Source organism: Fringilla coelebs (genome assembly GCF_963513975.1).
Source record: "Fringilla coelebs genome assembly, chromosome: 1".
In the NCBI taxonomy this organism is placed as follows: Eukaryota; Metazoa; Chordata; class Aves; order Passeriformes; family Fringillidae; genus Fringilla; species Fringilla coelebs.
Window position 1 is genome coordinate 72129671 of NC_140028.1, and position 14210 is coordinate 72143880.

At 38.8% G+C, this 14210-nt stretch overlaps 2 protein-coding genes across 6 annotated transcripts in view; one reads left to right on the forward strand and one right to left on the reverse strand.

Annotated features, from left to right (window-relative positions):
• Positions 1-1928: 1928 nt before the first annotated feature.
• Positions 1929-9165, reverse strand: FASTKD3 (FAST kinase domains 3). 3 transcript variants are annotated; one of them, XM_084212158.1, is made up of 7 exons: positions 9047-9165; positions 7309-8769; positions 6121-6206; positions 5558-5720; positions 4445-4514; positions 2956-3070; positions 1929-2195 (listed from the first exon to the last, which is right to left on the reverse strand). In XM_084212158.1, exons 2-7 carry the CDS (start codon positions 8738-8740, stop codon positions 2097-2099), a joined length of 1965 nt encoding a protein of 654 aa, XP_084068284.1. In that variant the 5' UTR covers positions 8741-8769; positions 9047-9165; the 3' UTR covers positions 1929-2096. The 3 variants fall into 3 exon arrangements, with proteins under 3 accessions (XP_084068284.1, XP_084068285.1, XP_084068286.1); XM_084212159.1 differs by having other exon boundaries at positions 9043-9159; XM_084212160.1 differs by lacking the exon at positions 4445-4514.
• A 57-nt stretch (positions 9166-9222) lies between these two features.
• The window catches only part of MTRR (5-methyltetrahydrofolate-homocysteine methyltransferase reductase), a 28390-nt gene continuing 23402 nt past the window's right edge, over positions 9223-14210 (forward strand). The window contains exons 1-3 of one of the 3 annotated variants that reach the window (XM_084208699.1): positions 9229-9341; positions 10141-10274; positions 13114-13279. In XM_084208699.1, the coding sequence (XP_084064825.1) occupies positions 13136-13279 (144 nt within the window). In that variant the 5' untranslated portion in view covers positions 9229-9341; positions 10141-10274; positions 13114-13135. Of the gene's footprint in view, positions 9390-10140; positions 10275-13113; positions 13280-14210 lie in introns of all 3 variants that reach the window. The other 2 variants (XM_084208701.1, XM_084208700.1) reach the window with 2 other exon arrangements.

Consider the following 14210-nt stretch of genomic DNA (forward strand, 5'->3'; position numbering starts at 1 on the left):
ATGATGTGAGAAGCAGAGCACATGGAGTAGCCCATTCTGAGAGGTGTTACTTTCATTATTCATGACCTGCAGTTCTTCTACACTCAATGGGCTATGGACAAAAGGACATTAATAGCTACATTCCTTTTCAAAAATAAACACTTCACTAAACAAATTCAACAGCATTAAATGAAAGGAATCATACTAAGAACAAAGGGAGAAGGAAATGTTTTCTAATACCACAGTGCTTTTCCAAAAAACAGTATCAAAGTTACACCAATGAAGAATGAGATGGCATGCGGCCATATTCTTAGCAGGTTATTTTTACTTTGGGACAGTCAGTACAAATTGCTTTTTTGAAGTAGCCTTACTATATTTACAAACCATCTGTGTTTGAAAAACTACTGGAATTCAAATTCGTTTGAGAATACCCCCACCTTCTGGCCTGTGTGAGAAATAGGCATCACTTCCACCACGGAGGAAGTCCAACACCAAAACACCAGTTTGAGTTTTCCTAAATAATTTCTTTGCTTATGTCACACCCTGCTCATCCCTACTCACTTTTGAAGGTCTTTCACACGTTCTTCCCAGTACTTCTTTCTCATTCAGTTCTGAATGGTTCACTTCTTCCTTCAGAGCTCAGTGTCAGAACAACACCCTATTTCTTCTGTATTAGTGGTAAGTTCCTTATAAATGTTTGCAAGGCCATTTCAGCTCTCCTTCAATTTCTTGCTTGCTAGAATGACAAATTCTTAGGTTATTGATGTTCTGAGCTTACTATTACACATTGGAAAGCACCTTTTGGCACTCCCTCACCTGTCAGTGTTGACATACTACAGTGAGGAAGAGTTTCATACATGCAGCAAATTACCATGGACAGAATGGACAATGTATACAATGTAAAGCATATTCTGCATCTGGATTTTGCATCCAGTAATCTCCAGAGATTGCTGGGGCAATTGACAGACATCTGCAACTCACAAATTATTGGAAGGAAATACTGGCCATATTCTCTATCTACTGGTGAAATATACAGAATGTCAGTGATGTGAAAGTTTCACCTTTTTTGTGTCAAAACAACAGAGAAAATCAAACTAGGTAATGCTGGGAATTCTACTTTGCTACTCATAAATAGTAATTCCACACAGAGAGGAAGCACAAGCTAACATGAAAATGTGTTACATGGCAGTTCATTGAGAATACATGATGTAATTAGAATTAAAGCTCTACTGTTTTCCCTTCATAATCTGCAAAGCAAATATACTGACCCAAGTTAGTGCACTTGTTCTGGTTCTCAGTTCCAGAATTTCTGTTCATACATAAAAAAGGGCTGCCATGGGACATGGTTCTTCTGAGCTTCAGAACATAGAGTTTGTGTAACCCAGAGGAACTCTGGAGTGCATACGTGACCTGATTTAGACAGTTTAGCTAAAACTGCCACCAAAGGCAAAACAACAAATAGAATATATCTGGAACATTGGGTGGCCCCACAGAGACAGTTGTACAAGTCCATATCCTGTGGCAGCTGGTTCTCTACAAAGTAAAGCAAATCCTTTTTATTAAAAACCTTCTCATTTTCTGTAAGGCATTGCTATTTATTGAACAGCACTCTGCATCTTTTAAGTAAAACCAATAAGCCAATACTGCTTCTGAAACTACTTCAATTTTAGTTTTATGAAACACTTGGGAAATAACGTGAGCAGCAGTAAGTAAATTGCACAATTTCTTATACTGTCAAGAAAAGCCCTGATTAGTAGGTATTCTGTAGGCATATTCTGTACATCCAGACTGGCCAGTATCCCTCAACAGTCCTATGTGGCTGTTTGCAGCTGTGAATTAGAACCAGTTAAAAATACAAGGAAAAAGAAGCACTGACAGTGCTTCTGGCACTTATATCTGTAAACTTGTAATAAATATTGACACAAATGTTAAGAAAATATGATGCTCTTTATTACTCTTTACGTGTCAATTGTTCCAAATATTGGAAGGTTTCACACTCAGAAACTCACATTTTCTGAGGTGGAGCTACTTAGAAAAATTAAGTTTTTCTTCCATGCACAGAATTTACACTTTGTAGTATAGAAGATCAGCCTGTTATCCAGTAGTATTCTCCAGTGTCAGTTGCTGAGTCCATATGTAGAAGGAAAGATTTTTTTGTGTAGGTAATCTGCTATTTTTCTGGTATTTTGTAGACTTTCTATCTCAAAAAATGGAATCTGGAAACAAAACAGAAATGATTGCTGAAAATACCTTTTAACTGGCTAAGACTGATGTTCATTAAGCAGAAGTGAAACTACATATTAAATACTTATATTTTGTTTTAAAACTAAAGATTTAATCCTAAATGTACTATTGATCTATAAATGACCTGAAGAGAGATTATAATTTTCAAAAAGAGTGATATTTATTACAGTTTAAACTAAGCTGAAAATTATGGAGTTAGGCTTATGTAACAAGTGATGATAAGTGGAAAATAAAATCTCAAGAAACAAACAGTTTTCATTCAAAGTATGTTTCAAGAAAAATATACCTCTATTAATTCAACAGTCAAAATAAAGGTTATACTCCGTTGTAAAAATATTATTTACAATACAAATCAGCTTCTTTTTTTTAACTCCTCTTTTTAAATTCCAAACATTTTTAAAAAGTATTGAATTAAAAATTCCAATTCTAATGAACTCTTACGTAACATTTTTCTTTAATTCAAGATTTGAATCTTAATCACTGAAGAGAAGTACTCTTCCATACAGCAACTATGTGTCAAAAAACATATATATACTAATCGATCCAAGGAAAAAAAGGTAGTTCTGTACACCCTCAAAAAGGCAAAAACTAGGCAGAGAGAACATAATATAGAAAGAACAAGACTAATCTGCTTTAGGAAGTAATTGAAACTACAGCTTTAAGTATTGTAAAATAACTTTTTACTTGTTTCCTTAGTCAGAGCAAAAGTAAATCACTGTCTTTGGACTTTACCTGCACAACTTCATAACCAAGTAACTGAAGATGTCTCTGTTTAATAGCTTCTTCTCCCAACAGATTGTGGCTATGATCACAAAATCTATTTTGACCATCAACACACAGGGCAATTCTAAAATTAAGCATAAGTGTAATATCAAAAAAACCCCAAAAAACAATAAAGCCGCAACAATCAGTTATTTTAATCACAACTACTGCAGTTCTTAAGAAGCATGAGACAATACCTCCTCTTACACCTTGTTGAATCAGGTGTAGGATGGGAGTTATCTAGTTCAGGATCATTTAAATCACTCAATTTATGGGTGGGAGGTGAAACCCTGAAACTTAGTGAAACTGATCTGAAAATCTTTTTTATTTGCTCTGAACAAAAATTACCATGCAAGTTAAAGAGAGGGTTTTCTTTAATGCTATGATTAGTAAATTGTTTTGGATTCTTCTAGAAATAAAAATGAAAAAAAAAACTTGCCTCAGCTAGAAAACATTTCAGCATCTAAATGTATTTAACTTATTAATTTACCTGTTAAATCCATCAAGAGTTTAAATTGAGTTTAAGCTATGTCTGTTTTAAGTTAAATCTGTCCATATGGTGTGCAGCATGTATTATAACAATATTTTTTCTTCTGGGTGATAAAAATCCCATCAACTTAATCCAAGGTTTTTGTATCTACTGTTAAAAAGTTGCTTAAATTTTCAGTGTGTTAAGTATACTGTGACTTTATTTACTTTATGAAAGCTATCACTTAAAAAAAAAATTGAAGCTTATTGTTAAGCATTTAAGCATGGGCTCTTGGAAAGAACCTGTATTAGTCTCTGAGTCTTGTGAATATGAAGGTGTCCTGGTTTCATCTTAAACCACAACAGAAGGTTACATTGGAGAAAGCCAAACCTCTTCAAAGACTTTTGCTTTGTTAAGACAGTGCAGTTTCAATTATCACACAGGCAGCTTGCTTAACTTTGTATCCAAGGCTTCACAAAGTAACCCTTATTTAATATACTTTTAAAATTTAAAATACTTTTATTTATTTTTATATTTATTTTTAAAATTTAATATACTTTTATTTTCTCAATGAAAAAAAACAGCATCTGTAGTAAATATCCTTATTATACAGGATTCCTTCCAGAAGTAAATTTGTGAACTCAAACTCTGTAAAATCTATGCAAATACACTCAGTTAGAATTTGGTTTTAATTCGAAAAATAATTACAGAATATCAAAATAGATTACTATAATCCAAATAAGGATCACTTGATTCTGATTGTCATTGAGTAAAGAAACCAACTGTCTGACACTGCATAGTCAGGTGGCAAAACAATGAGCAAAAAGCACAGTTAATCTTGTCCTTCTGCCAGTGGTTTCAGTGTGAGACCTAACTTTGTTGAAGTCAATGGCAAAATTGCAAATAGCTTAAATTTAGCCAGGTTTTCACTCTGGATGCACTTTCTAGTGTAAATCAACATTTTACCAGTAGTTTCTTTTATTCTCTTACCGTCTGTGTACCTCTTCAAGTTGGGCAGCAGGCAATACAAAACCTTCTTCATCTAATTTAATCTCAATATCTTGCGTAGATGAAAGAAGAGAAGTGACATTAAATGTCATTTCCTATAATAAACTTTCTACTGTCATTCTCATCTTCTCGCAGTTGTTTTATTAAACAACTATAATACTATCACTTTTTTTTTTTTTAATCACAGAGGCTGGCAAAAGTTGTATAGACAACACAAATGAGTGATAATTAGTAACAGTTCAGCCTTTCATGATGCTAACAAACAAAGTAGCATTCAAAGTTCACTCAAAACTGTAACACAGTTAAATGGTGCTTTGCTGTGCTAGCTAGGGTCTCTGGAATTTTGAGGGCTTTGGGGAGAGATACACTCTCCCTCTGCTAGTTTCAACATCCTCGTGAAAGCTGACAAAGCTGACACACAGAGTAACTGTGGAATCATCCCCCCTTTTTTTTTTTTTGCCTTTTTTTTTTTTTAAATCCCTCCATGCTGTCCAAGACTCCATTCCCTCAACATGTTATTATCATGTTATTATCATTATTATCATCCACCCCTCCTGGGCACGTGCCTTTCCTCATCACTGCCTTCTGTTTTCTGATGCACACAACACTCTGTTTTGCTCACTCCTGTCTTACCACAGGTCCTCAATGACTGTGCAGTCAGCAGCTCTTGCTGAGGGGAGAGGAGCCCAGCTGAGCAGCTGAGCACACACCTGACCGACCACCTTCCTTTCTCGACTCATCGCTAAAGCAGGGAGATCAGGCAAGTGGCATTGCCTCATTTTGCTGTACATTATACAAACTGTTTATTGGATAAGGAGCTGATAATAAAAACACAGAATACAAGCAGCTATTAGCAGCTGTTTTCAATGCAGACTGGCTGCCTAAATACCAATCTGCAGTGCTTTTCTCTCAATTTTCCCTTTTCTGCCTCTAAAAATTATTTACTTAAAGTTCCCAAATTTCAGATCTTTTACAGAAATTGGTATCCCAGTTTACTTTTTCTCTTTGCAGAATTTAGACTGCCCCCAAAGGAAATGATAGCTTTGGCACCATACACACACAAACTTAATTATAATCTAAAGAAATTATACTTACCAACTACATAGAAATATGGTGTTGATACCTCTGATGCAAAATATATTCTTTTTTTCAGTAAATAAAGTAATCCTGTCTTCACCCTTTTAAAGAGGTGAACATCAGGAAAACTCTGAGGCATGGGAAAGGCCTTTACTTGGTACTTAGAAAGGAGTTTCGGACCCTAGGTAGGGACAGAAAACCAAATCAAAAAAGGGAGATAACATTTTTGTAATTACCTCATATTAACATAGCAAAATGTATTCTGTACATTTCAAAGCCCAGTCTATTGAGAGACCTACAGTCTGGGGTATGATTTTATTAAAATCACTCAAACAATCACCAGAACATCCTCAGGAAGCTTCAATGCTATCATGTTAATGAGAAATGCACAGCTGTTTCCATTCATACAAATATATCAAGTCATTCAATCAGGTAGAAATGGTCCATAGTTTCATCAAGGAAAACTGGTTTGTCCCATTCCAATGCTTTTTATGGGAAATACATGGAACTAAGTATAAGGAGGGCCCCAATGACCTTACCACCTCTTGTTAACATCACTTCTGGTTTCACATGTACTGTACCTCATAAAATGGGCACTCCAGGGTGACAGTCAGAAAAAGCTGGGTTAGCTGGGACATAACAACTCTGTTCAAACCAGGTGGCTGAGCTGAAACAACAACATTCAGGTTTTCAGGTGTACCTTCCATAAAGTATCTTTACACAAACCATAATGCAGAAGTTAGGAAAAGCTATTTAGTATGATGTGCAGAAAAGCTACTTAATCATTAAAATTCTCAGCATTTGTTTAAATTAACAGAAAGATCAGTATGAAATTAAACAGGTAGAAAAATGAGAAAATTATTTACAGAAATACCAACACAAAAATACAAAACTAGCAAGATCTTAGTTAAAACTGTCATATTTTTTCACAAAAGAAATGAACATCCAAAAGATGTGTGACATTCTACACAGAAGAATAAATTTGTGTTGAGGTATTAGATAAATATCTCCTTCTTATAACCACTTTTCCCCAATTTAAAATCCCAGGATCTCATAGTTTCTTTTTTTTTTTTTAATCTGCAATTTGTGGATAATACCAAATAATATCTGGAGATTTATCTGCTTTGTAAAAATCAACTCCTTCAGGTATTTCATGTTGTTGAAAAATTAAGTGGCCAAAACTTCTAATCACTTTGAAAACTTTAGCTTAGTTTTATTTGTAGAGCAATCTTAGCTGAAATCTTATTAAGTCAGTCATCTTTCTGGCATAGCTTACCTCTCTCTACAATGACCCTAAAAATGCTTTAGTATCAAAGAGAGAATAACTCAAAATGATGTGTTATTCATAATAGTTTTGTGTCCAAAAGCATTGAAATATGCAATGATTAGAGCCAAGAACAGGCCATCACATGGGGGACGTTCTAGCATGATGTATAAGACAAGGACAAACATGGAGAACACCAGGTCCCGTTTTTTAGAAAACCAGAAGGATTAACTGAAATAATTCTTTTAAGGAAATTCAAGTCTGTGTTTTAAAACTGCACAGTGCAATTTTCAAACTCAACTAAATGACATACATGAAAGACAATGGCAACTGTGACAAGGAAGCATCAGCCTTTGGCCTCCTGATCACTATTTTCCAGTCACTTCAATTAGGTCACTGCTGATTTGACAAATTAAATTGATTAAAAAAAATAGGTGCTTGACAAGAGACAAACTCTGTAATAGAAAAAAATGTGGAACATCCCAGGAGAAATTCTGCTCCTTACCTTGAAGCTTTTGCAGAAAATAGGGACTAAATATTTTTGGCAGGAAATTTATGGGGTAACGTTGAATAAGGACACATGAGTGTAGTAGGTTCAGCAAGGTGTGAGGCTGAAAGTGCCTCAGGCGGGTATGCAGCACAGTTTCAAGCTTCCTAAACAAGGAAGAAGCACTTGGAGGGAGGTAGTTAAGAGTCCCAAATGGGATAATATATGCAGCAATCTGGTCAGTGGTAAGTCTGTCAGCACTGGAAATGAAACCTTTTGCCACTGCATCAAGGATGGGCTTTGAAAGGATCATCTTTTTGCAGCAATACTGCATGACCTTGCTGACAGTTTGAGGATGCATAGTGTGTATTGACCTGGGGACATGTCTTTCCAGTGCCTCTGTAAAAATTTGCATTTTTTGACCAAAGTATAGGAAAGCTTCCAGTACATCTATCAGTTCATGATCTGTGAAATAGGGAACATGCTGCACTGAATGTTTACACAGTGCAGTGACTAAGAGAACTGCCCGAGTCTGATGAAGAACCACCAGTGAATTCAGTATTACACTTACAAAGTTTGGACTCAGCTGGGAAACTGCGCATAAAGTGACACTGTTCAGTCTGTTTAGCAAGCTTTGGCATTGTTTCCCTTCCCTCACAGTCACTTGCAGTATCTTATAAACCATCACTATTTCTCTGGGACTCCAACTCCTAATGTCTCTTTCTTGCATGTGGTCCACAATTTGTTCCAGCGTCGCACAACTTGGGCCTTCTAACTCGAGCAAACTCTCTCCGAGAGCGCACAGATTTTCAGCAGTCAGCTGTCCCCTGCCAAGCCGCTCCTCGCTCTCCGAAAGCAGGCTCGTCATCAGCGTGCTCTGAGGATCTATACGGAGCTTTGTCAAAGCCCGCAAGGCATTCAGCAGCCCCGTGTTTGACAGTTTTGAGGATTCAAATTCAAACTGGAAGCATAATGCTCTGAAAACTTCATTCTCTAACAGTCCAGGGTCTTTAAGACCATTGTCATCCACCTCAACTTCAGAAATCTTCTGGAGGGCTCCCGAGGCCATTGTATCAGACATGACTTCTAGAGAGCTAAGAAAATAAAAAATCTCTTTTGATGTACCAAGGTTGTTCAACTTCTTGAAAAATAATTCTTCATCCATCCACACATTATTTGATTTAGTACAGCTCCTCGTATCTCCACAAAGATGCAAAGCTTCATTAACAGAAAGTGACTGCATCTGCAGTTGTACATGTTTTTTCCTACAAAACGTATACTGAGATTTATCTTTGGCACACGGCATCCTCATGGCCACGCAGCTACAGTTTTGGGGTTTTTGCTGCCCACTGATAAAGTTCAACCTTTTGCTTAGGGTCATCAAAGCAGACCTGCTTGCTGGTATGCTGGATGAATACAACTGGAAGCTTTTTCGACTAATCAAAGCCATATTGAACCAAGTGAGTTCTGAAATGATACCTAGGGGAAGAAAAACAGGTATGTAGTCTGAAAAACCACCAGGGTCACTACAGTGCCGAAAAAAACCAAAACAACCCAAATCCTTTTGGTGGCTGGAAAGACGGGTACGATCCCCCTCCCGCGACCACGAGCACAGACAGCAGAAATGCTGGGAGCGGCGATCCCCGTGTGACAGGCAAGGACACACCGGCAGACGAACAGGAGACCCTGCCCGCCACCCCCGCGGCCGGGGCGGCACCGGCGCGGCCCCTCCATCCCCCTCCGCCCCAGCACCTACTGCTGCTAGTGCCGCTGCCGCGGGCCGGGGCCGCGCTGCTCCGCCCCGGGGGGCACCCGGCCGTGCCGGGGCAGCCGCGGTGGCCTCACCTCGGCAGCCATCACGGGCAGCGCGGCGCCTGCCGGGACCTTCCGGCGCCTCCGCCCGCCCCGGCCCTGCCTCCTCCCCGCGCTGCTGCCGCCTGCGGCCCGGCGCGGCGCTGCCCCGGCACTCGCGGAACGGGAACGGGGGCCGGCGCTGGCGCTTTGCTTGGAAGCGGGATTCGTGTCCGTGTGCACCGCGTCCTGCAGCGCAAGTACTGCCGTTCCCCGCTCGGGGGACACTGGGCCGGGCGGGGCGGAGGGTTTGTATTTCGCTTTTATATTTGTCTCGGCCCTACAATCCTTCTGGGCAAATCGCAAGCTGTTGAAAAAGTGGCTTGGGAATGGCTTCTTGGCTCAAGGCACGGTCCCACAACCTGGGTTAAAGCCACAGAGGGGTGTGTGAAGCTCTTCTGGTTGCTGACAGAAAGAAGACGTTCTTCTTAGTTTCAGAAGGATGAAACTCCTCCATGTGTGCAGTTCAGGTTGAATGAGGATCTAAGGAGTTTATGCACTTATTGATGACATAATTAACAGTGTGTGCACTGAAGTTTCTTGCTTTCTTTTTTCCCGGTCCGTGGCCGCGCAGTTAATATTTGACAGAGCAGCTCCGCGACGTGCGCGGTCTGGCCTTGCCGTGCGGCTGCGGCACTGCTGGGGCAGCACGTGTGGTGGGTTCAGCGGCATTCCTGCATGGATTGTCCTACACTGTTGCCTTAGGGAGCTGCTGGACTCCCTGCTAATCTTCCGTGGACTGTTAGCTCTCTGCCTTTTCCAAGTATTGGATCAGGAGAGCTGTAGTTTGGAATTTCATCCTTAGTTTCCTGTTGAGCCCTGGTGTGATCCAGCAAATCATAGGTTGTGGCCCCAGCTTAAACATTGTATTTTAATGTGTGTCTACCAGCACGACAGCGTGTTAAAGGCTGCTAGTGTGGTAGTACTATTTAAGTTACAGGGATTCTTCAGAAAGCTCGATAGCTCAAGAATTACTTTTTTTCCCCTTGTTTATTCCAGTTGAACTTGAATCACACAAGTGGAAGTGGCGTAGCGTCTTTGAAGAGTGTACAGAGCAGCAGAGCAAGAGCAGTGTGGGCAGCGTGCTCGTCTGAGAGCAAGTGTGTTCCTGGTTTATGGTTGCTCATCTGCAGGTAGGCATGACTGATTTTTCTCTCTTTGAGCAGGCATCACTTGGCAGTCTGAGCACAAAGATGTTATGGTTGATGACAGAGAGAAGACGTGTTTGCAGGGTGAAACTCTTCAACCTGTGCAGTTTAGATCTAATCATGATCAAAAGAATTTATTGGTCTATTGTTGACAAAATTAACTTTTAGGGAATTAAATAGTCAGTTAATTGAATTATGTATTTAAGATGAATGGTGACAATGCAATACATATAATACGAAGCTCCTGGAAAATGTTAATAAATGCCACAAATATTTAAACAGCTTTCTGTATCTAAATCCAAAGAATTGTCTAATTGTGTTTTTTCCCGTTGTCACAAGGATTCATTCACACTGTTGCTACACACGCAGTACCCTGTCTCAGGAGGCCTGCATGTGCCTCTCCAGCATCGTCGGCTCTTCTGGCTGTGTGGGTTCTCTTGTTTCCACATGCTGTCTGGGAGAGATGTGGTTGCTCCAGATTTTTGTGTCTCTATACAATCTACTGGTCCATTCACCAGTGAAAAAAACTCTCTCCAAGTTCACATATACGCACCAAAAATGTGTGTGGCTACTCTCAGCACCCTTTATTGTTGCTATACTAGCTGGAATAGAAAGCTCACAATGTCTTACAGGAATCCAGGCTGCTCTGCCTGACCTAGGCAGAGGTCTGTTAGGGGTCTGTTAACTTAGCACTGTTAGGGCCACATCTGACCATGTCACACCACATCGTGGCTGCTGTTCCTTCTGTTTCCCTCTCCTTTCCCCCTGCTGTTGCAAATTTTTGTGCTTCTCAAGCATTAACAGCGTCCCAACAGCGTAACTCTTGTTCTAACAGACTTGGTAATGCCTGGGCTATAATGTTGGCAGTTTTTCTCCTCAGCTTTTCTTGTATGGGAGGTTTCTGTGCTATGGTGTGGTCTTCGTGGGATCTGATTATCTTTCTCCCTTTCTGAAGTATGAGGAAGAGTGTAGTAATGAAGCGCTCCTTTTCTTTTTTGGTTTTGTTCATTTGTGGTCGGGTGATGCCACCTGCTGACAAGAGAGTTAGGTGGAAACACAGCACATGACCAGGATGAATCTGTGTTACTACAGGGATCTGAGGGTATTTAAACAGTATTTATGCTATTTTGTATGAATCGTCATAATTAGCACTTTTTTTTCTTTTGGAAAAGGAAGGTGAAAAATCATTTTGAGGATTGCTTTGTTGTACACACCTTCTGTGCACATATGCACATAAAACCAGTTATGTAAATGAATTTATTTAAAGGTGGCTGTTAAGGTAATTACTTATAATTACGTTAATTTATATAGGTAATTAATTTAAAATGAAAGCTAAATGGAAAACATAGTAGAAAAAATGACAATGAAAACCTCAACATTTTCTAGTAATTATATTTTTCATGAAATTCACATATGAGACAGGCATTCTTAAGAACCTATCACTTAGTTTTGCTACTTCTGATGTATAATTGTGCTTTTTAAAATATCCTCTAGGAAAATCCTTCTGCAGTTCTGCAGGGAGAAATGTCCTGCCATATCTATGGAGTACAGTATTCTTATACAATTGAACTATGTTTGTTTTCCCCTGAGAGAAAGAGAAAAAAGAGATATATCAAATGATGTAGCCACAGATTTCCATAACTCAGTGTGTCTGGCTAGGACACTGACTGCTTTCTGTAGTTGAAACTTTGTGGAGCCAGTAGGTGAAGTACAGCAAACTGGGCCCAGGCATGGGAGAGCTACCTCAGATTGGGAACTGAAAATTTCTCAGTACTAATTCTAGGTATTTGAGTTCTACTGCACCTCCTTAGCAGAAATTGATAGAAAATTAATTTGCAATATTCACTCTAAAGGCATTCTGCTTTGCTCTCTTATTTACTGCTGCCTGAAGTTAAATCTGTGGTATTCTCTCTGTGAAAACAATGGAAGAAAACTTCTAGCATTCAGATTTTCATGGGACAGGTGAATGGATAAGGATATGCATCTCATTCATCCTGCTGCTTGCAGGGAACTTCGTGACACCATGGCAGATTTCTCTAAGATTGTTTTTTACTATTAGGAGAATAAAACCCTAGAGAATCAATTCTGTAGTTCACAGAATCACAGAATAATCTGCCTTGGAAGGGACACAGAAGTATCATCAAGTCCAGCTCCTCCAAAGTGAATGGCCAATATGGGAATCAAAACCAGCAACTTGGTGTTATTAGCATTGTGTTCTGAGCAACTGAGATAACCTCAGGATCAGGCTGCACTTGTATAAGGAGCTCCCTTTTGGAATACAAGATTGAAATCAGTGTTTTTGCTCCAAAATACCTAGTGGACAATAAAGTGTAAAGTCATTGCAGCAAAAAATACTGATTTCAGAAAAGAACAAACTGAGAATTAATTTTTTTTTTGTCAGGCTTTGTAGTTTGACTTCACCAGTTCTATGCTTTGTTTTGTTTTCAAAGACAAATGAAAAGTGAACACAGCAGTCACTAAATTGAAATGGAAAATATATAATAATACAATAAAAATAGTATATATTTAATTTTAAAAGTTTTCATATTATATTGTTTACAAACTAAATTCTTGTTATCAGAGATACTGTTACATTACTGGGGCATCAAGGCAGTACAGCACATAGGACTAACACCAGACATCCATTGCAACCTGGTCTACAAAGCTTGCTTGTGAGAAATGGCTTCACTTCAGAGCGGGTGCCTCATTTCCAAGTTAAACACCAATGCTGCTATCTTTATCTCTCTTTATTCTCATAAGCAAAGTAAAATCTTGCTTTCTTGCTTACATAAAATTCACTTTTTTAATTCTTTTTCCCCTGCAGTTTCTCTAAAAAAAAAAAAAAAATGTGCTGTGTGTCAAAAAGGAGGTTTTTGCTCCTCTATGCAACCCAAAAGGGGCAGGCAAAAGCCATAGCTGAGGAAATATGGCAGCAAGCAGGTGCCCATGGACTTGAAGCTGATATGCACTGTATAAGTGAAATGGATAAGGTGAGATACTCCATGTTGTTTTGAAAAATATGTATTGAAGCTCTGAATCTTCTTCACATGCTAGAGTGGTGGCTCTGGATGTCACGAAGGCTAGCAGATGCACCCACCTGAAAAACACCATCTAGTGTAACAGTCTTGTTCTTTGTGGATCAGTAATTTCAACCAAAACTCACAGTTGCTTAATAGTCTTCTGCCAAAGATAAATCTTGTGAGTTTTCTTAATAGAACTGTAAATTAATATATCTTTATCTCTCTTCTAACAATGATTCAGTGACTTCTTGAAAACTTTTTGTGTATGCAGTAGTGAATAAATTCTGTATTTACAGGTCATGTCTGCTGTTACTAGAAATTATGCTTTTTCTTCTCGGTTTTTCTGGGTTTTGTTTGTTTGTTTGTTTGTTTTTGTGGGGCTCTTTGTTTGATTGATTGGTTTTTTTTTTCTTTTGTTGCACTGATGTTCTGTGTTTTGTTGACTGTGGGCTCCAGCACGTCCCGGGGCTTTTGTGTGTCTTCTTGTGTAGCTTAGCATATGCACTCATTTCAATTCCCACAGGACTCACTTCAAGTTATGTTCTAGAACAAAATAAAATGCTTGGTTGGGACAAGGAAGTGGCTTTTTATTACTTGCTGTTATCCAAGAGTAAGAATGTGAAAACTTAGTTCTGTAACTGAAAGCATTATGGACTGCAATTTCCTTCACAAAGTACTCTCAACTGTATGCCCTCAAACAAAAACACATAAAAACAATCAAAACTTGATAGCCTGGTATTTCATATGAGATGAGGAGAAAATGACATCTAAATTGTTTTTTTCATGCACTCAAAAATGTGAGATATTTTGAATGAATGTGCGCTAGGTATGTAGCTGAGTGTTAGAGACTTTTATGCAGCCAGGGAATGTGAAGATTCTCCTTATATTCTCCCATTTAATT

Excerpts from the sequence above, each read along its gene's own strand:
- FASTKD3 (XM_084212158.1), bottom strand. The coding sequence starts at position 8,740 with ATGGCTTTGATTAGTCGAAAAAGCTTCCAGTTGTATTCATCCAGCATA. Across the intron at positions 6,207-7,308 it reads TTTTCTGCAAAAGCTTCAAG|CTCAGCCACCTGGTTTGAAC; the intron begins GTAAGGAGCAGA and ends TTGTTGTTTCAG. Across the intron at positions 4,515-5,557 it reads ACCATATTTCTATGTAGTTG|ATATTGAGATTAAATTAGAT; the intron begins GTAAGTATAATT and ends CATCTACGCAAG.